The 20,419-nt window shown below is 55.6% G+C and overlaps 1 protein-coding gene across 1 annotated transcript in view; it reads right to left on the minus strand.

The window, feature by feature from the left end:
* LOC137311304 (nck-associated protein 1-like) overlaps window positions 1-20,419 on the minus strand; it is a gene marked incomplete at its 3' end in the record, with an annotated part of 322,061 nt that overhangs the window by 135,573 nt on the left and 166,069 nt on the right. The window contains exon 8 of the mRNA XM_067978594.1: window positions 14,443-14,552. Within this exon, the coding sequence (XP_067834695.1) occupies window positions 14,443-14,552 (110 nt within the window). The remainder of the gene's footprint in view (window positions 1-14,442; window positions 14,553-20,419) is intronic.

Below are 20,419 nucleotides of genomic sequence, written 5' to 3' on the forward strand. Positions count from 1 at the left end.
CTGTGGTCCTCAGGATCAGTGGGAGTGGGGCCCACCCTCGGGAGTCCAGGTCTGGGTCACACAGTCTGTGGTCCTCAGGATCAGTGGGAGTGGGGCCCACCCTCGGGAGTCCAGGTCTGGGTCACACACTCTGTGGTCCTCAGGATCAGTGGGAGTGGGGCCCACCCTCGGGAGACCAGGTCTGTGTCACAGAGTCTGTGGTCCTCAGAATCAGTGGGAGTGGGGCCCACCCTCGGGAGTCCAAGTCTGGGTCACACAGTCTGTGGTCCTCAGGATCAGTGGGAGTGGGTCCCTCCCTCGGGAGTCCAGGTCTGGGTCACACAGTCTGTGGTCCTCAGGATCAGTGGGAGTGGGGCCCACCCTCGGGAGACCAGGTCTGGGTATCACAGTCTGTGGTCCTCAGGATCAGTGGGAGTGGGGCCCACCCTCGGGAGACCAGGTCTGGGTCACACAGTCTGTGGTCCTGAGGATCAGTGGGAGTGGGGCCCACCCTCGGGAGTCCAGGTCTGGGTCACACAGTCTGTGGTCCTCAGGATCAGTGGGAGTGGGGCCCACGCTCGGGACTCCAGGTCTGGGTCACCCAGTCTGTGGTCCTCAGGATCAGTGGGAGTGGGGCCCACCCTCGGGACTCCAGGTCTGGGTCACACAGTCTGTGGTCCTCAGGATCAGTGGGAGTGGGGCCCACCCTCGGGACTCCAGGTCTGGGTCACACAGTCTGTGGTCCTCAGGATCAGTGGGAGTGGGGCCCACCCTCGGGAGACCAGGTCTGGGTCACACAGTCTGTGGTCCTCAGGATCAGTGGGAGTGGGGACCACCCTCGGGAGTCCAGGTCTGGGTCACACAGTCTGTGGTCCTCAGGATCAGTGGGAGTGAGGCCCACCCTCGGGAGACCAGGTGTGGGTCACCCAGTCTGTGGTCCTCAGGATCAGTGGGAGTGGGGCCCACCCTTGGGAGACCAGGTCTGGGTCACCCAGTCTGTGGTCCTCAGGATCAGTGGGAATGGGGCACACCCTCGGGAGTCCAGGTCTGGGTCACACACTCTGTGGTCCTCAGGATCAGTGGGAGTGGGGCCCACCATCGGGAGACCAGGTCTGGGTCACACAGTCTGTGGTCCTCAGGATCAGTGGGAGTGAGGCCCACCCTCGGGAGTCCAGGTCTGGGTCACACAGTCTGTGGTCCTCAGGATCAGTGGGAGTGGGGCCCACCCTCGGGAGACCAGGTCTGGGTCACACAGTCTGTGGTCCTCAGGATCAGTGGGAGTGGGGCCCACCCTCGGGAGACCAGGTCTGGGTCAAACAGTCTGTGGTCCTCAGGATCAGTGGGAGTGGGTCCCACCCTCGGGAGTCCAGGTCTGGGTCACCCAGTCTGTGGTCCTCAGGATCAGTGGGAGTGGGGCCCACCCTCGGGAGTCCAGGTCTGGGTCACACAGTCTGTGGTCCTGAGGATCAGTGGGAGTGGGGCCCACCCTCGGGAGACCAGGTCTGGATCACACAGTCTGTGGTCCTCAGGATCAGTGGGAGTGGGGCCCACCCTCGGGAGTCCAGGTCTGTGTCACACAGTCTGTGGTCCTCAGGATCAGTGGGAGTGGGGCCCACCCTCGGGAGTCCAGGTCTGGGTCACCCAGTCTGTGGTCCTCAGGATCAGTGGGAGTGGGGCCCACCCTCGGGTGTCCAGGTCTGGGTCACACAGTCTGTGGTCCTCAGGATCAGTGGGAGTGGAGCCCACCCTCGGGAGTCCAGGTCTGGGTCACACACTCTGTGGTCCTAAGGATCAGTGGGAGTGGGGCCCACCCTCGGGAGTCCAGGTCTGGGTCACCCAGTCTGTGGTCCTCAGGATCAGTGGGAGTGGGGCCCACCCTCGGGTGACCAGGTCTGGGTCACACAGTGTGTGGTCCTCAGGATCAGTGGGAGTGGGGCCCACCCTCGGGAGTCCAGGTCTGGGTCACACAGTCTGTGGTCCTCAAGATCAGTGGGAGTGGGGCCCACTCTTGGGAGACCAGGTCTGGGTCACACAGTCTGTGGTCCTCAGGATCAGTGAGAGTGGGGCCCACCCTCGGGAGTCCAGGTCTGGGTCACACAGTCTGTGGTCCTCAGGATCAGTGGGATTGGGGCCCACCCTCGGGTGTCCAGGTCTGGGTCACACAGTCTGTGGTCCTCAGGATCAGTGGGACTGGGGCCCACCCTCGGGAGTCCAGGTCTGGGTCACACAGTCTGTGGTCCTCAGGATCAGTGGGATTGGGGCCCACCCTCGGGAGTCCAGGTCTGGGTCACACAGTCTATGGTCCTCAGGATCAGTGGGAGTGAGGCCCACCCTCGGGAGTCCAGGTCTGGGTCACACAGTGTGTGGTCCTCAGGATCAGTGGGAGTGAGGCCCACCCTCCGGAGTCCAGGTCTGGGTCACACAGTCTGTGGTCCTCAGGATCAGTGGGAGAGGGGCCCACCCTCGGGTGACCAGGTCTGGGTCACACAGTCTGTGGTCCTCAGGATCAGTGGGAGTGGGGCCCACCCTCGGGAGTCCAGGTCTGGGTCACACAGTCTGTGGTCCTCAGGATCAGTGGGAGTGGGGCCCACCCTCGGGAGTCCAGGTCTGGGTCACACAGTCTGTGGTCCTCAGGATCAGTGGGAGTGGGGCCCACCCTCGGGAGTCCAGGTCAGGGTCACAGAGTCTGTGGTCCTCAGGATCAGTGGTAATGGGGCCCACCATCGGGAGACCAGGTCTGGGTCACCCAGTCTGTGGTCCTCAGGATCAGTGGGAGTGGGGCCCACCCTCGGGTGACCAGGTCTGGGTCACACACTCTGTGGTCCTCAGGATCAGTGGGAGTGGGGCCCACCCTCGGGAGTCCAGGTCTGGGTCACACAGTCTGTGGTCCTCAGGATCAGTGGGAGTGGGGCCCACCCTCGGGAGACCAGGTCTGGGTCACCCAGTCTGTGGTCCTCAGGATCAGTGGGAGTGGGGCCCACCCTCGGGAGTCCAGGTCTGGGTCACACAGTCTGTGGTCCTCAGGATCAGTGGGAGTGGGGCCCACCCTCGGGAGTCCAGGTCTGGGTCACACATTCTGTGGTCCTCAGGATCAGTGGGAGTGGGGCCCATCCTCGGGAGTCCAGGTCTGGGTCACACAGTCTGTGGTCCTCAGGATCAGTGGGAGTGAGGCCCACCCTCGGGAGACCAGGTCTGGGTCACACAGTCTGTGGTCCTCAGGATCATTGGGAGTGGGGCCCACCCTCGGGAGACCAGGTCTGGGTCACACATTCTGTGGTCCTCAGGATCAGTGGGAGTGGGGCCCATCCTCGGGAGTCCAGGTCTGGGTCACACAGTCTGTGGTCCTCAGGATCAGTGGGAGTGGGGCCCACCCTCGGGAGACCAGGTCTGGGTCACACAGTCTGTGGTCCTCAGGATCAGTGGGAGTGAGGCCCACCCTCGGGAGTCCAGGTCTGGGTCACCCAGTCTGTGGTCCTCAGGATCAGTGGGAGTGGGGCCCACCCTCGGGAGACCAGGTCTGGGTCACACAGTCTGTGGTCCTCAGGATCAGTGGGAGTGGGGCCCATCCTCGGGAGTCCAGGTCTGCGTCACCCAGTCTGTGGTCCTCAGGATCAGTGGGAGTGGGGCCCACCCTCGGGAGACCAGGTCTGTGTCACACATTCTGTGGTCCTCAGGATCAGTGGGAGTGGGGCCCACCCTCGGGAGACCAGGTCTGGGTCACACAGTCTGTGGTCCTCAGGATCAGTGGGAGTGGGGCCCACCCTCGGGAGACCAGGTCTGTGTCACACAGTCTGTGGTCCTCAGGATCAGTGGGAGTGGGGCCCACCCTCGGGAGACCAGGTCTGGGTCACACAGTCTGTGGTCCTCAGGATCAGTGGGAGTGGGGCCCACCCTCGGGAGACCAGGTCTGGGTCACACAGTCTGTGGTCCTCAGGATCAGTGGGAGTGGGGCCCACCCTCGGGAGACCAGGTCTGGGTCACACAGTCTGTGGTCCTCAGGATCAGTGGGAGTGGGGCCCACCCTCGGGAGACCAGGTCTGGGTCACACAGTCTGTGGTCCTCAGGATCAGTGGGAGTGGGGCCCACCCTCGGGTGTCCAGGTCTGGGTCACACAGTCTGTGGTCCTCAGGATCAGTGGGAGTGGGGCCCACCCTCGAGAGTCCAGGTCTGGGTCACCCAGTCTGTGGTCCTCAGGATCAGTGGGAGTGGGGCCCACCCTCGGGAGTCCAGGTCTGGGTCACACTGTCTGTGGTCCTCAGGATCAGTGGGAGTGGGGCCCACCCTCGGGAGACCAGGTCTGGGTCACACTGTCTGTGGTCCTCAGGATCAGTGGGAGAGGGGCCCACCCTCGGGAGTCCCGGTCTGGGTCACACAGTCTGTGGTCCTCAGGATCAGTGGGAGTGGGGCCCACCCTCGGGAGACCAGGTCTGGGTCACACATTCTGTGGTCCTCAGGATCAGTGGGAGTGGGGCCCACCCTCGGGAGACCAGGTCTGGGTCACACATTCTGTGGTCCTCAGGATCAGTGGGAGTGGGGCCCACCCTCGGGAGTCCAGGTCTGGGTCACACAGTCTGTGGTCCTCAGGATCAGTGGGAGTGAGGCCCACCCTCGGGAGTCCAGGTCTGGGTCTCACAGTCTGTGGTCCTCAGGATCAGTGGGAGTGAGGCCCACCCTCGGGAGTCCAGGTCTGGGTCTCACAGTCTGTGGTCCTCAGGATCAGTGGGAGTGGGGCCCACCCTCGGGAGTCCAGGTCTGGGTCACACAGTCTGTGGTCCTCAGGATCAGTGGGAGTGGGGCCCACCCTCGGGAGACCAGGTCTGGGTCACACAGTCTGTGGTCCTCAGGATCAGTGGGAGTGGGGCCCACCCTCGGGAGTCCAGGTGTGGGTCACACAGTCTGTGGTCCTCAGGATCAGTGGGAGTGGGGCCCACCCTCGGGAGTCCAGGTCTGGGTCACACAGTCTGTGGTCCTCAGGATCAGTGGGAGTGGGGCCCACCCTCGGGAGTCCAGGTCTGGGTCACACAGTCTGTGGTCCTCAGGATCAGTGGGAGTGGGGCCCACCCTCGGGAGTCCAGGTCTGGGTCACACACTCTGTGGTCCTCAGGATCAGTGGGAGTGGGGCCCACCCTCGGGAGTCCAGGTCTGGGTCACACAGTCTGTGGTCCTCAGGATCAGTGAGAGTGGGGCCCACCCTCGGGAGACCAGGTCTGGGTCACCCAGTCTGTGGTCCTCAGGATCAGTGGGAGTGGGGCCCACCCTCGGGTGTCCACGTCTGGGACACACAGTCTGTGGTCCTCAGGATCAGTGGGAGTGGGGCCCACCCTCGGGAGTCGAGGTCTGGGTCACACAGTCTGTGGTCCTCAGGATCAGTGGGATTGGGGCCCACCCTCGGGAGTCCAGGTCTGGGTCACACAGTCTGTGGTCCTCAGGATCAGTGGGAGTGGGGCCCACCCTCGGGAGTCCAGGTCTGGGTCACACAGTCTGTGGTCCTCAGGATCAATGGGAGAGGGGCCCACCCTCGGGTGACCAGGTCTGGGTCACACAGTCTGTGGTCCTCAGGATCAGTGGGAGTGGGGCCCACCCTCGGGAGTCCAGGTCAGGGTCACAGAGTCCGTGGTCCTCAGGATCAGTGGGAATGGGGCCCACCCTCGGGAGACCAGGTCTGGGTCACACAGTCTGTGGTCCTCAGGATCAGTGGGATTGGGGCCCACCCTCGGGAGACCAGGTCTGGGTCACACAGTCTGTGGTCCTCAGGATCAGGGGGAGTGGGGCCCACCCTCGGGAGTCCAGGTCTGGGTCACACAGTCTGTGGTCCTCAGGATCATTGGGAGTGGGGCCCACCCTTGGGAGACCAGGTCTGGGTCACACAGTCTGTGGTCCTCAGGATCAGTGAGAGTGGGGCCCACCCTCGGGTGTCCACGTCTGGGTCACACAGTCTGTGGTCCTCAGGATCAGTGGGAGTGGGGCCCACCCTCGGGAGTCCAGGTCTGGGTCACACAGTCTGTGGTCCTCAGGATCAGTGGGATTGGGGCCCACCCTCGGGAGTCCAGGTCTGGGTCACACAGTGTGTGGTCCTCAGGATCAGTGGGAGTGAGGCCCACCCTCCGGAGTCCAGGTCTGGGTCACACAGTCTGTGGTCCTCAGGATCAGTGGGAGAGGGGCCCACCCTCGGGTGACCAGGTCTGGGTCACACAGTCTGTGGTCCTCAGGATCAGTGGGAGTGGGGCCCACCCTCGGGAGTCCAGGTCAGGGTCACAGAGTCTGTGGTCCTCAGGATCAGTGGTAATGGGGCCCACACTCGGGAGACCAGGTCTGGGTCACACAGTCTGTGGTCCTCAGGATCAGTGGGAGTGGGGCCCACCCTCGGGAGACCAGGTCTGGGTCACACAGTCTGTGGTCCTCAGGATCAGTGGGAGTGGGGCCCACCCTCGGGAGACCAGGTCTGGGTCACACAGTCTGTGGTCCTCAGGATCAGTGGGAGTGGGGCCCATCCTCGGGAGTCCAGGTCTGGGTCACACAGTCTGTCGTCCTCAGGATCAGTGGGAGTGGGGCCCACCCTCGGGAGACCAGGTCTGGGTCACACAGTCTGTGGTCCTCAGGATCAGTGGGAGTGGGGCCCACCCTCGGGAGACCAGGTCTGGGTCACACAGTCTGTGGTCCTCAGGATCAGTGGGAGTGGGGCCCACCCTCGGGAGACCAGGTCTGTGTCACACAGTCTGTGGTCCTCAGGATCAGTGGGAGTGGGGCCCACCCTCGGGAGTCCAGGTCTGGGTCACCCAGTCTGTGGTCCTCAGGATCAGTGGGAGTGGGGCCCACCCTCGGGAGTCCAGGTCTGGGTCACACAGTCTGTGGTCCTCAGGATCAGTGGGAGTGGGGCCCATCCTCGGGAGTCCAGGGCTGGGTCACCCAGTCTGTGGTCCTCAGGATCAGTAGGAGTGGGGCCCACCCTCGGGAGACCAGGTCTGGGTCACACAGTCTGTGGTCCTCAGGATCAGTGGGAGTGGGGCCCACCCTCGGGAGTCCAGGTCTGGGTCACACACTCTGTGGTCCTCAGGATCAGTGGGATTGGGGCCCACCCTCGGGAGACCAGGTCTGGGTCACACAGTCTGTGGTCCTCAGGATCAGTGGGAGTGGGGCCCACCCTCGGGAGTCCAGGTCTGGGTCACACAGTCTGTGGTCCTCAGGATCAGTGGGAGTGGGGCCCACCCTCGGGAGTCCAGGTCTGGGTCACCCAGTCTGTGGTCCTCAGGATCAGTGGGAGTGGGGCCCACCCTCGGGAGACCAGGTCTGGGTCACACAGTCTGTGGTCCTCAGGATCAGTGGGAGTGAGGCCCACCCTCGGGAGTCCAGGTCTGGGTCAACCAGTCTGTGGTCCTCAGGATCAGTGGGAGTGGGGCCCACCCTCGGGAGTCCAGGTCTGGGTCACACAGTCTGTGGTCCTCAGGATCAGTGGGAGTGGGGCCCACCCTCGGGAGTCCAGGTCTGGGTCACACAGTCTGTGGTCCTCAGGATCAGTGGGAGTGGGGCCCACCCTCGGGAGACCAGGTCTGGGTCACACAGTCTGTGGTCCTCAGGATCAGTGGGAGTGAGGCCCACCCTCGGGAGTCCAGGTCTGGGTCAACCAGTCTGTGGTCCTCAGGATCAGTGGGAGTGAGGCCCACCCTCGGGAGTCCAGGTCTGGGTCACACAGTCTGTGGTCCTCAGGATCAGTGGGAGTGGGGCCCATCCTCGGGAGTCCAGGTCTGCGTCACCCAGTCTGTGGTCCTCAGGATCAGTGGGAGTGGGGCCCACCCTCGGGAGACCAGGTCTGTGTCACACATTCTGTGGTCCTCAGGATCAGTGGGAGTGGGGCCCACCCTCGGGAGACCAGGTCTGGGTCACACAGTCTGTGGTCCTCAGGATCAGTGGGAGTGGGGCCCACCCTCGGGAGTCCCGGTCTGGGTCACACAGTCTGTGGTCCTCAGGATCAGTGGGAGTGGGGCCCACCCTCGGGAGACCAGGTCTGGGTCACACATTCTGTGGTCCTCAGGATCAGTGGGAGTGGGGCCCACCATCGGGAGACCAGGTCTGGGTCACACATTCTGTGGTCCTCAGGATCAGTGGGAGTGGGGCCCACCCACGGGAGTCCAGGTCTGTGTCACACAGTCTGTGGTCCTCAGGATCAGTGGGAGTGAGGCCCACCCTCGGGAGTCCAGGTCTGGGTCACACAGTCTGTGGTCCTCAGGATCAGTGGGAGTGGGGCCCACCCTCGGGAGTCCAGGTCTGGGTCTCACAGTCTGTGGTCCTCAGGATCAGTGGGAGTGGGGCCCACCCTCGGGAGTCCAGGTCTGGGTCACACACTCTGTGGTCCTCAGGATCAGTGGGAGTGGGGCCCACCCTCGGGAGTCCAGGTCTGGGTCACACAGTCTGTGGTCCTCAGGATCAGTGAGAGTGGGGCCCACCCTCGGGAGACCAGGTCTGGGTCACCCAGTCTGTGGTCCTCAGGATCAGTGGGAGTGGGGCCCACCCTCGGGAGTCCAGGTCTGGGTCTCACAGTCTGTGGTCCTCAGGATCAGTGGGAGTGGGGCCCACCCTCGGGAGTCCAGGTCTGGGTCACACAGTCTGTGGTCCTCAGGATCAGTGGGAGTGGGGCCCACCCTCGGGAGTCCAGGTCTGGGTCACACAGTCTGTGGTCTTCAGGATCAGTGGGAGTGGGGCCCACCCTCGGGAGTCCAGGTCTGGGTCACACAGTCTGTGGTCCTCAGGATCAGTGGGAGTGGGGCCCACCCTCGGGTGACCAGGTCTGGGTCACACAGTGTGTGGTCCTCAGGATCAGTGGGAGTGGGGCCCACCCTCGGGAGTCCAGGTCTGGGTCACCCAGTCTGTGGTCCTCAGGATCAGTGGGAGTGAGGCCCACCCTCGGGAGTCCAGGTCTGGGTCACACAGTGTGTGGTCCTCAGGATCAGTGGGAGTGGGGCCCACCCACGGGTGTCCACGTCTGGGACACACAGTCTGTGGTCCTCAGGATCAGTGGGAGTGGGGCCCACCCTCGGGAGTCGAGGTCTGGGTCACACAGTCTGTGGTCCTCAGGATCAGTGGGATTGGGGGCCACCCTCGGGAGTCCAGGTCTGGGTCACACAGTCTGTGGTCCTCAGGATCAGTGGGAGTGGGGCCCACCCTCGGGAGTCCAGGTCTGGGTCACACAGTCTGTGGTCCTCAGGATCAATGGGAGAGGGGCCCACCCTCGGGTGACCAGGTCTGGGTCACACAGTCTGTGGTCCTCAGGATCAGTGGGAGTGGGGCCCACCCTCGGGAGTCCAGGTCAGGGTCACAGAGTCCGTGGTCCTCAGGATCAGTGGGAATGGGGCCCACCCTCGGGAGACCAGGTCTGGGTCACACAGTCTGTGGTCCTCAGGATCAGTGGGATTGGGGCCCACCCTCGGGAGACCAGGTCTGGGTCACACAGTCTGTGGTCCTCAGGATCAGGGGGAGTGGGGCCCACCCTCGGGAGTCCAGGTCTGGGTCACACAGTCTGTGGTCCTCAGGATCATTGGGAGTGGGGCCCACCCTCGGGAGTCCAGGTCTGGGTCACACAGTCTGTGGTCCTCAGGATCAGTGGGAGTGGGGCCCACCCTCGGGAGTCCAGGTCTGGGTCACACAGTCTGTGGTCCTCAGGATCAGTGGGAGTGGGGCACACGCTCGGGAGACCAGGTCTGGGTCACACAGTCTGTGGTCGTCAGGATCAGTGGGAGTGAGGCCCACCCTCGGGAGACCAGGTCTGGGTCACACAGTCTGTGGTCCTCAGGATCAGTGGGATTGGGCCCACCCTCGGGAGTCCAGGTCTGGGTCACACAGTCTGTGGTCCTCAGGATCAGTGGGAGTGGGGCCCACCCTCGGGAGTCCAGGTCTGGGTCACCCAGTCTGTGGTCCTCAGGATCAGTGGGAGTGGGGCCCACCCTCGGGAGTCCAGGTCTGGGTCACACAGTCTGTGGTCCTCAGGATCAGTGGGAGTGGGGCCCACCCTCGGGAGTCCAGGTCTGGGTCACCCAGTCTGTGGTCCTCAGGATCAGTGGGAGTGGGGCCCACCCTCGGGAGACCAGGTCTGGGTCACACACTCTGTGGTCCTCAGGATCAGTGGGATTGGGGCCCACCCTCGGGAGTCCAGGTCTGGGTCACACAGTCTGTGGTCCTCAGGATCAGTGGGAGTGGGGCCCACCATCGGGAGACCAGGTCTGGGTCACACAGTCTGTGGTCCTCAGGATCAGTGGGAGTGGGGCCCACCCTCGGGAGTCCAGGTCTGGGTCACACAGTCTGTGGTCCTCAGGATCAGTGGGAGTGGGGCCCACCCTCGGGTGTCCAGGTCTGGGTCACACAGTCTGTGGTCCTCAGGATCAGTGGGAGTGAGGCCCACCCTCGGGAGTCCCCGGTCTGGGTCACACAGTCTGTGGTCCTCAGGATCAGTGGGAGTGGGGCCCACCCTCGGGAGTCCAGGTCTGGGTCACCCAGTCTGTGGTCCTCAGGATCAGTGGGAGTGGGGCCCACCCTCGGGAGACCAAGTCTGGGTCACACAGTCTGTGGTCCTCAGGATCAGTGTGAGTGGGGCCCACCCTCGGAAGTCCAGGTCTGGGTCACACAGTCTGTGGTCCTCAGGATCAGTGGGACTGATGCCCACCCTCGGGAGTCCAGGTCTGGGTCACACAGTCTGTGGTCCTCAGGATCAGTGGGAGTGGGGCCCACCCTCGGGAGTCCCCGGTCTGGGTCACACAGTCTGTGGTCCTCAGGATCAGTGGGAGTGGGGCCCACCCTCTGGTGTCCAGGTCTGGGTCTCACAGTCTGTGGTCCTCAGGATCAGTGGGAGTGGGGCCCACCCTCGGGAGTCCAGGTCTGGGTCACCCAGTCTGTGGTCCTCAGGATCAGTGGGAGTGAGGCCCACCCTCGGGAGTCCAGGTCTGGGTCACACAGTCTGTGGTCCTCAGGATCAGTGGGAGTGGGGCCCACCCTCCAGAGTCCAGGTCTGGGTCACACAGTCTGTGGTCCTCAGGATCAGTGGGAGAGGGGCCCACCCTCGGGTGACCAGGTCTGGGTCACACAGTCTGTGGTCCTCAGGATCAGTGGGAGTGGGGCCCACCCTCGGGAGTCCAGGTCAGGGTCACAGAGTCCTTGGTCCTCAGGATCAGTGGGAATGGGGCCCACCCTCGGGAGACCAGGTCTGGGTCACACAGTCTGTGGTCCTCAGGATCAGTGGGATTGGGGCCCACCCTCGGGAGTCCAGGTCTGGGTCACCCAGTCTGTGGTCCTCAGGATCAGTGGGAGTGGGGCCCACCATCGGGAGACCAGGTCTGGGTCACACAGTCTGTGGTCCTCAGGATCAGTGGGAGTGGGGCCCACCCTCGGGAGTCCAGGTCTGGGTCACCCAGTCTGTGGTCCTCAGGATCAGTGGGAGTGGGGCCCACCATCGGGAGACCAGGTCTGGGTCACACAGTCTGTGGTCCTCAGGATCAGTGGGAGTGGGGCCCACCATCAGGAGACCAGGTCTGGGTCACACAGTCTGTGGTCCTCAGGATCAGTGGGAGTGGGGCCCACCCTCGGGAGTCCAGGTCTGGGTCACACAGTCTGTGGTCCTCAGGATCAGTGGGAGTGGGGCCCACCCTCGGGTGTCCAGTTCTGGGTCACACAGTCTGTGGTCCTCAGGATCAGTGGGAGTGAGGCCCACCCTCGGGAGTCCCCGGTCTGGGTCACACAGTCTGTGGTCCTCAGGATCAGTGGGAGTGGGGCCCACCCTCGGGAGTCCAGGTCTGGGTCACCCAGTCTGTGGTCCTCAGGATCAGTGGGAGTGGGGCCCACCCTCGGAAGTCCAGGTCTGGGTCACACAGTCTGTGGTCCTCAGGATCAGTAGGACTGATGCCCACCCTCGGGAGTCCCCGGTCTGGGTCACACAGTCTGTGGTCCTCAGGATCAGTGGGAGTGGGGTCCACCCTCGGGAGTCCAGGTCTGGGTCACACAGTCTGTGGTCCTCAGGATCAGTGGGAGTGGGGCCCACCCTCTGGAGACCAGGTCTGGGTCACACAGTCTGTGGTCCTCAGGATCAGTGGGAGTGAGGCCCACCCTCGGGAGACCAGGTCTGGGTCACACAGTCTGTGGTCCTCAGGATCAGTGGGAGTGGGGCCCACCCTCTGGAGACCAGGTCTGGGTCACACAGTCTGTGGTCCTCAGGATCATTGGGAGTGGGGCCCACCCTCGGGAGACCAGGTCTGGGTCACACAGTCTGTGGTCCTCAGGATCAGTGGGATTGGGGCCCACCCTCTGGTGTCCCGGTCTGGGTCACACAGTCTGTGGTCCTCAGGATCAGTGGGATTGGGGCCCACCCTCGGGAGTCCAGGTGTGGGTCACACAGTCTGTGGTCCTCAGGATCAGTTGGGAGTGGGGCCCACCCTCTGGTGTCCCGGTCTGGGTCACACAGTCTGTGGTCCTCAGGATCAGTGGGAGTGGGGCCCACCCTCGGGAGTCCAGGTCTGGGTCACACACTCTGTGGTCCTCAGGATCAGTGGGAGTGGGGCCCACCCTCGGGAGTCCAGGTCTGGGTCACACAGTCTGTGGTCCTCAGGATCAGTGGGAGTGGGGCCCACCCTCGGGAGTCCAGGTCTGGATCACACAGTCTGTGGTCCTCAGGATCAGTGGGAGTGGGGCCCACCCTCGGGAGTCCAGGTCTGGATCACACAGTCTGTGGTCCTCAGGATCAGTGGGAGTGGGGCCCACCCTCGGGAGACCAGGTTTGGGTCACCCAGTCTGTGGTCCTCAGGATCAGTGGGAGTGGGGCCCACCCTCGGGAGTCCAGGTCTGGATCACACAGTCTGTGGTCCTCAGGATCAGTGGGAGTGAGGCCCACCCTCGGGAGTCCAGGTCTGGGTCACCCAGTCTGTGGTCCTCAGGATCAGTGGGAGTGAGGCCCACCCTCGGGAGTCCAGGTCTGGGTCACCCAGTCTGTGGTCCTCAGGATCAGTGGGAGTGGGGCCCACCCTCGGGAGACCAGGTCTGGGTCACACAGTCTGTGGTCCTCAGGATCAGTGGGAGTGGGGCCCACCCTCGGGAGTCCAGGTCTGGATCACACAGTCTGTGGTCCTCAGGATCAGTGGGAGTGGGGCCCACCCTCGGGAGTCCAGGTCTGGATCACACAGTCTGTGGTCCTCAGGATCAGTGGCTGATCTGTATCATAATTCCATCTACCCGCCTTGGTCCCCTGACCCTTTATACTCTTACCCAACAAAAATCGATGACTCTCAGTTTTGAAAGCTCCAATTTACCCCCAACCCCAACAGCTTTTTGAGGGAGAGAGTTCCAGATTTCCACTCCCCTTTGTGTGAAGAATCTCTGAACTGCACCCCTGAACGGCCAAGCTCTTGTTCTGGACTCTCCCCTCTGGAGGAAATAGTTTCTCCCTCTCTACCCTATTAAATCCTTTAATCATCTTAAACCCCTCGATTAGATCACGCCTTAATCTTCTACACTCGAGGGAATACAAGCCTCGTCTGTGCAACCTGTCCTCGTAATTTAACCCTTTCAGCCCCGGTATCATTCTGGTGAACCTGAGCTGCACCCCCTCCAAGGCCGATCTCTCCTTCCTGAGATGCAGTGCCCAGAACTGAACGCAGTATCTCCACATGGGGTCTAACCAGAGCTCTGTCCGGCTGTAATATAACTTGCTCCTCTTTATAATCCAGACCTCGAGATAAAGGCTAACATTCCATTAGCCTTTATAATTAGTTTTTGTACCTGTTCACCTGCTTTTAGTGATTTCTGTACCTGGACCCTAAATCTCTCTGCTCCTCCACTGTTCCTGGCTTCTCACCATTTGGAAGATCCTCTGATCGATCTTTCTCAGGTCCAAATTGGATGACCTCACTCTTCCCCTCATTAAACTCCATCTGCCCCAGTTTTACCCACTCCCTGAATCTCTCAATGTCTCTTCACACCTTTCTGCCCCCCATCGACACTATTTACTGTGCCAACTAACATCGTGTCATCAGCAAACTTAGATACATGGTTCCCTATTCCTGCATCCAAGTCATTGATAAATAGTGAAAATCTGAGACCCCAGTGTAGATCCCTGGGGGACACCACTAGTCACATCCTGCCAATTTGAATAAATACCCATTATCCCTACTCTCCGTCTCCTACCTCCTAACCAATTCCCTATCCAAGCCAATAGGTTGTTTCCAATTCCATGCCCTCTCACTTTTGTTGACAGTCTCTTATGTGGAACCTTACCGAATGCCTACTACGTTAGTTACCTCCTCAAAAAAATCAACTTGGTTCATTAGACATGATCTGCCCGTTACAGATCCATGCTGGCTCTCTCTGATCAGTTCATATTTGTCCAGATACTCAGTTACTCTGTCTCTAATAACAGACTTGCCTCCTACAGCATCACTGACATATTTCCTACTCTCTCGATATCTTTCTGCTCTTTCTATCTCCCTCCATCACCTGTCCATGTAGTCCTCAGGGGTCTTCGTTTTGACAATGTTCTCAGCATGACGGACAAGCCATGAAACCTCATCGCGAGAAAATGACAGAGCCATGAAGACAAAGAGGGCCTGGATAAAAGAAAATGGAAAAGAGGCTTCAAAGCTCACAACCAAACCATAAGTAATTCATCAGGTCATCTGGAGAAATGAAAAGACTCATCTGTCATGACTGATGCCCAGAAATCAGACTGAACCTAAATAGCCCCGGTCGGGAATGGCATTGCATAACTGAGCCACAAAGACCAGGAAGACCCCACAACAGAGTTGTGCAGCATTGCGTTGTATTGAGTTATGTTGTATTGAGTTGCGTTGAGCTGAGTTGAGTTGTGTTGTATTGAGTTGTGTTGAGTTGTGTTGTATTGAGTTGTGTTGAGTTGTGTTGTGTTGAGTTGAGTTGCGTTGAGTTGAGTTGAGTTGAGTTGTGTTGTATTGAGTTGTGTTGAGTTGAGTTGCGTTGAGTTGAGTTGAGTTGTGTCAAGTTGAGTTTTGTTGAGTTGAGTTGTGTTGTGTCGAGTTGAGTTGTGTCGAGTTGAGTTGTGTCGAGTTGAGTTGTGTCGAGTTGAGTTGTGTTGAGTTGTGTTGAGTTGTGTTGAGTTGAGTTGAGTTGTGTTGAATTGAGTTGAGTTGAGTTCTGCTGAGTTGAGTTGAGTTGTGTCGAGTCAAGTTGAGTTGTGTTGAGTTGAGTTGTATTGCGTAGTGTTGAGTTGAATTGTGTCGAGTTGAGTTGTGTTGTGTTGAGTTGAGTTGTGCTGAGTTGAGTTGAGTTTTATTGATTTGTGTTGTGTTGTGTTGTGTTGTGTTGAGTTGTGCTGAGTTGAGTTGAGTTGTGTTGTGTTGAGTTTTGTTTTATTGAGTTGAGTTGTGTCGAGTTGAGTTGAGTTTTGTTGTGTCAAGTTGAGCTGAGTTCATTTGTGTTGAGTTCAGTTGAGTTGTGTTGTGTTTTGTTGAGTTGAGTTGAGTTGAGTTGTGTTGAGTTGTGTCGAGTTGAGTTGTGTTGAGTTGAGTTATGTTGTATTGTATTGAGTTGAGTTGTGTTGAGGTGAGTTATGTTGTATTGTATTGAGTTGAGTTGTGTTGAGATGAGTTGAATTGTGTTGTGTCAAGTTGAGTTGTATTGTATTATGTTGAGTTGTGTTGTGTTTTGTTGAGTTGAGTTGAGTTGTGTTGAGTTGAGTTGAGTTGTGTTGTGTTGAGTTGAGTTGAGTTGAGTTCTGTTCAGTTGTGTTGTTTCGAGTTGAGTTGAGTTCTGCTGAGTTGTGTTGTGTTAAGTTTTATTGAGTTGTGTTGAATTGAATTGAGTTGTGTTGTCTTGTGTTGAGTTGAGTCGCTTTGAGTTGAGTTGAGTTGTGCTGTGTTGTGTTATTTTGATTTGAGTTGTGTTATGTTGAGTTGTGTTATGTTGAGTTGTGTTATGTTGAGTTGTGTTATGTTGAGTTGTGTTGAGTTGAGTTGAGTTGTGTTGAATTAAGTTGTGTCGAGTTGAGCTGAGTTCAGTTGTGTTGTGTTGTGTTATGTTGAGTTCAATTGAGTTGAGTTGAGTTTTGTTGTGTTGAGTTGAGTTGTGTTGAATTAAGTTGTGTCGAGTTGAGTTGTTTTGAGTTGAGTTGTGTTGTGTTTTGTTCAGTTGTGTTTTGTTCAGTTGAGTTGTGTTGAGTTGAGTTGTGTTGTGTTGAGTTGAGTTGCGTTGTGTCGAGTTGAGTTGAGTTTTGTTGTGTTGTGTTGATGTGAGTTGTATTGAGTAGTTTTGAGTTGTGTAGAGTTGAGTTGAGTTGTGTTGAGTTGTGTCGAGTTGAGCTGAGTTGAGTTGTGTTGTGTTGTGTTATGTTGAGTTGAGTTGAGTTGAGTTGTGTTGAGTTGAGTTGTGTTGTGTTGAGTTGAGTTGTGTTGTGTTGAGTTGAGTTGTGTTGTGTTATGTTGAGTTGTGTTGTGTTGAGTTGAGTTGAGTTGTGTTGTGTTGAGTTGAGTTGTGTTGTGTTATGTTGAGTTGTGTTATGTTGAGTTGAGTTGAGTTGTGTTGAGTTGAGTTGAGTTGTGTTGTGTTGTGTTGAGTTGAGTTGTGTTGTGTTGTGTTGAGTTGTGTTGTGTTTAGTTGTGTTGTGTTGAGTTGTGTTGTGTTGAGTTGAGTTGTGTTGAGTTGAGTTGAGTTGTGTTGTGTTGAGTTGAGTTGTGTTGTGTTGAGTTGTGTTGAGTTGTGTTGTGTTGAGTTGAGTTGTGTTGAGTTGAGTTGTGTTGTGTTGAGTTGTGTTGAGTTGTGTTGTGTTGAGTTGTGTTGTGTTGAGTTGAGTTGAGTTGTGTTGAGTTGAGTTGAGTTGTGTTGTGTTGTGTTGAGTTGTGTTGTGTTGAGTTGAGTTGAGTTGTGTTGAATTGAGTTGTGTTGTGTTGTGTTGAGTTGAGTTGTGTTATGTTGAGTTGAGTTGAATTGAGTTGTGTTGAGTTGAGTTGTGTTGAGTTGAGTTGAGTTGTGTTGTGTTGAGTTGAGTTGTGTTGTGTTGAGTTGTGTTGAGTTGTGTTGTGTTGAGTTGAGTTGTGTTGAGTTGAGTTGTGTTGTGTTGAGTTGAGTTGTATTGAGTAGTTTTGAGTTGTGTAGAGTTGAGTTGAGTTGTGTTGAGTTGTGTCGAGTTGAGCTGAGTTGAGTTGTGTTGTGTTATGTTGAGTTGAGTTGAGTTGAGTTGAGTTGTGTTGAGTTGAGTTGTGTTGTGTTGAGTTGAGTTGTGTTGTGTTATGTTGAGTTGTGTTATGTTGAGTTGAGTTGAGTTGAGTTGTGTTGAGTTGAGTTGTGTTGTGTTGAGTTGAGTTGAGTTGTGTTGTGTTGAGTTGAGTTGTGTTGTGTTATGTTGAGTTGTGTTATGTTGAGTTGAGTTGAGTTGAGTTGTGTTGAGTTGAGTTGAGTTGTGTTGTGTTGAGTTGAGTTGTGTTGTGTTTAGTTGTGTTGTGTTGAGTTGTGTTGTGTTGAGTTGAGTTGTGTTGAGTTGAGTTGTGTTGTGTTGAGTTGAGTTGTGTTGTGTTGAGTTGTGTTGAGTTGTGTTGTGTTGAGTTGAGTTGTGTTGTGTTGAGTTGTGTTGTGTTGAGTTGTGTTGAGTTGTGTTGTGTTGAGTTGTGTTGTGTTGAGTTGAGTTGAGTTGTGTTGAGTTGAGTTGTGTTGTGTTGTGTTGAGTTGAGTTGCGTTGTGTTGAGTTGAGTTGTGTTGTGTTGAGTTGAGTTGAGTTGTGTTGAATTGAGTTGTGTTGTGTTGTGTTGAGTTGAGTTGAGTTGTGTTATGTTGAGTTGAGTTGAATTGAGTTGTGTTGAGTTGAGTTGTGTTATGTTGAGTTGTGTTGTGTTGTGTTATGTTGAGTTGTGTTGTGTTGAGTTGAGTTGAGTTGTGTTATGTTGAGTTGAGTTGAATTGAGTTGTGTTGAGTTGAGTTGTGTTTTGTTGAGTTGTGTTGTGTTGTGTTGAGTTGAGTTGAGTTGTGTTATGTTGAGTTGTGTTGTGTTGTGTTATGTTGAGTTGTGTTGTGTTATGTTGAGTTGTGTTGTGTTGAGTTGAGTTGAATTGTGTTGTGTTACATTGAGTTGTGTTGTGTTGAGTTGAGTTGAGTTGTGTTATGTTGAGTTGAGTTGAATTGAGTTGTGTTGAGTTGAGTTGTGTTGTGTTGAGTTGAGTTGTGTTGTGTTGAGTTGAGTTCAGTTGTGTTGTGTTGTGTTGTGTTGAGTTGTGTTATGTTGAGTTGTGTTGTGTTGAGTTGTGTTGTGTTGAGTTGAGTTGTGTCGAGTTGAGCTGAGTTCAGTTGTGTTGAGTTGTGTTGTGTTGAGTTGAGTTGAGTTGTGTTGTGTTGTGTTGAGTTGAGTTGAGTTGTGTTGAGTTGAGTTGTGTCGAGTTGAGCTGAGTTCAGTTGTGTTGAGTTGTGTTGTGTTGAGTTGAGTTGAGTTGTGTTGTGTTGAGTTGTGTTGAGTTGTGTTGTGTTGAGTTGTGTTGTGTTGAGTTGAGTTGAGTTGTGTTGTCTTGTGTTGAGTTGTGTTGTGTTGTGTTGTGTTGAGTTGTGTTGTGTTGACTTGAGTTGAAATGAGTTGACTTGTGTTGAGTTGAGTTGTGTTGTGTTGTGTTGAGTTGAGTTGTGTTGTGTTGTGTTGAGTTGACTTGAGTTGAGATGAGTTGACTTGTGTTGGGTTGTGTTGTGTTGAGTTGACTTGATTTGAGATGAGTTGACTTGTGTTGGGTTGAGTTGTGTTGTGTTGTGTCGAGTTGACTTGAGTTGATTTGTGTTGAGTTCAGTTGAGTTGAGTTGTGTTGAGTTGAGTTGTGATATATTGAGTTGTGTTGTGTTGAGTTGTGTCGAGATGAATTGAGTTGTGTTGTTGTGTTGTGTTGAGTTGAGTTGTGTCGAGTTGAGCTGAGTTCAGTTGTGTTGAGTTGTGTTGTGTTGAGTTGAGTTGAGTTGAGTTGTGTTGAGTTGAGTTGTGTCGAGTTGAGCTGAGTTCAGTTGTGTTGAGTTGTGTTGTGTTGAGTTGAGTTGAGTTGTGTTGTGTTGAGTTGTGTTGAGTTGTGTTGTGTTGAGTTGTGTTGTGTTGAGTTGAGTTGAGTTGTGTTGTCTTGTGTTGAGTTGTGTTGTGTTGTGTTGAGTTGTGTTGTGTTGACTTGAGTTGAAATGAGTTGACTTGTGTTGAGTTGAGTTGTGTTGTGTTGTGTTGAGTTGAGTTGTGTTGTGTTGTGTTGAGTTGACTTGAGTTGAGATGAGTTGACTTGTGTTGGGTTGTGTTGTGTTGAGTTGACTTGATTTGAGATGAGTTGACTTGTGTTGGGTTGAGTTGTGTTGTGTTGTGTCGAGTTGACTTGAGTTGATTTGTGTTGAGTTCAGTTGAGTTGAGTTGTGTTGAGTTGAGTTGTGATATATTGAGTTGTGTTGTGTTGAGTTGTGTCGAGATGAATTGAGTTGTGTTGTTGTGTTGTGTTGAGTTCAGTTGTATTGAGTAGTGTTGAGTTGAGTTGTGTCCAGTTGTGTTGAGTTGTGCTTTGTTGAGTTGTGTTGTGTTGAGTTGTGTTGTGTTGTATTTTGTCGAGTTGAGTTGTGTCGAGTTGAGTTGTGTTGTGTTTTGTTCAGTTGTGTTTTGTTCAGTTGAGTTGTGTTGAGTTGAGTTGTGTTGAGTTGAGTTGTGTTGCGTTGTGTTGAGTTGTGTTGTGTTGAGTTGTGTTGTGTTGTATTTTGTCGAGTTGAGTTGTGTCGAGTTGAGTTGTGTTGTGTTTTGTTCAGTTGTTTTTTGTTCAGTTGAGTTGTGTTGAGTTGAGTTGTGTTGAGTTGAGTTGTGTTGAGTTTGTTGTGTCAAGTTGAGATCTGTTGAGTTGAGTTGAGTTGAGTTGAGTTGTGTTGTGTTGAGTTGAGTTGTTTTGTGTTGTGTTGAGTTGTGTCGAGTTGCGTTGAGTTGTGTTTTGTCGAGTTGTGTTTTGAGTTGTGTTGAGTTACGTCCAGTTGAGTTGAGTTGAGTTTTGCTGAGTTGAGTTGTGTTGATTTGTGTTGAATTGAGTTGCGTTGTGTCGAGTTGAGATCTGTTGAGTTGAGTTGCGTTGTGTCGAGTTGAGATCTGTTGAGTTGAGTTGTGCTGATTTGTGTTGTGTTGTGTTTTGTCGAGTTGAGTTGTGTTGTGTGGAATTGAGATCTGTTGAGTTGAGTTGTGTTGAGTTGAGTTGAGTTGTGTTGAGTTGAGTTGAGTTGTGTTGAGTTGAGTTGTGTTGAGTTGAGTTGAGTTGTGTTGAGTTGTGTTGTGTTTTGTTGGGTTGAGTTGAATTGAGTTGAGTTGAGTTGTGTTGTGTTGAGTTGTGTTGTGTTTTGTTGGGTTGAGTTGAATTGAGTTGAGTTCAGTTGTGTTGTGTTGTGTTGTGTTGAGTTGTGTTATGTTGAGTTGTGTTGTGTTGAGTTGTGTTGTGTTGAGTTGAGTTGTGTCGAGTTGAGCTGAGTTCAG

Source organism: Heptranchias perlo, unplaced genomic scaffold, assembly GCF_035084215.1.
Source record: "Heptranchias perlo isolate sHepPer1 unplaced genomic scaffold, sHepPer1.hap1 HAP1_SCAFFOLD_323, whole genome shotgun sequence".
NCBI classification, from domain to species: Eukaryota; Metazoa; Chordata; class Chondrichthyes; order Hexanchiformes; family Hexanchidae; genus Heptranchias; species Heptranchias perlo.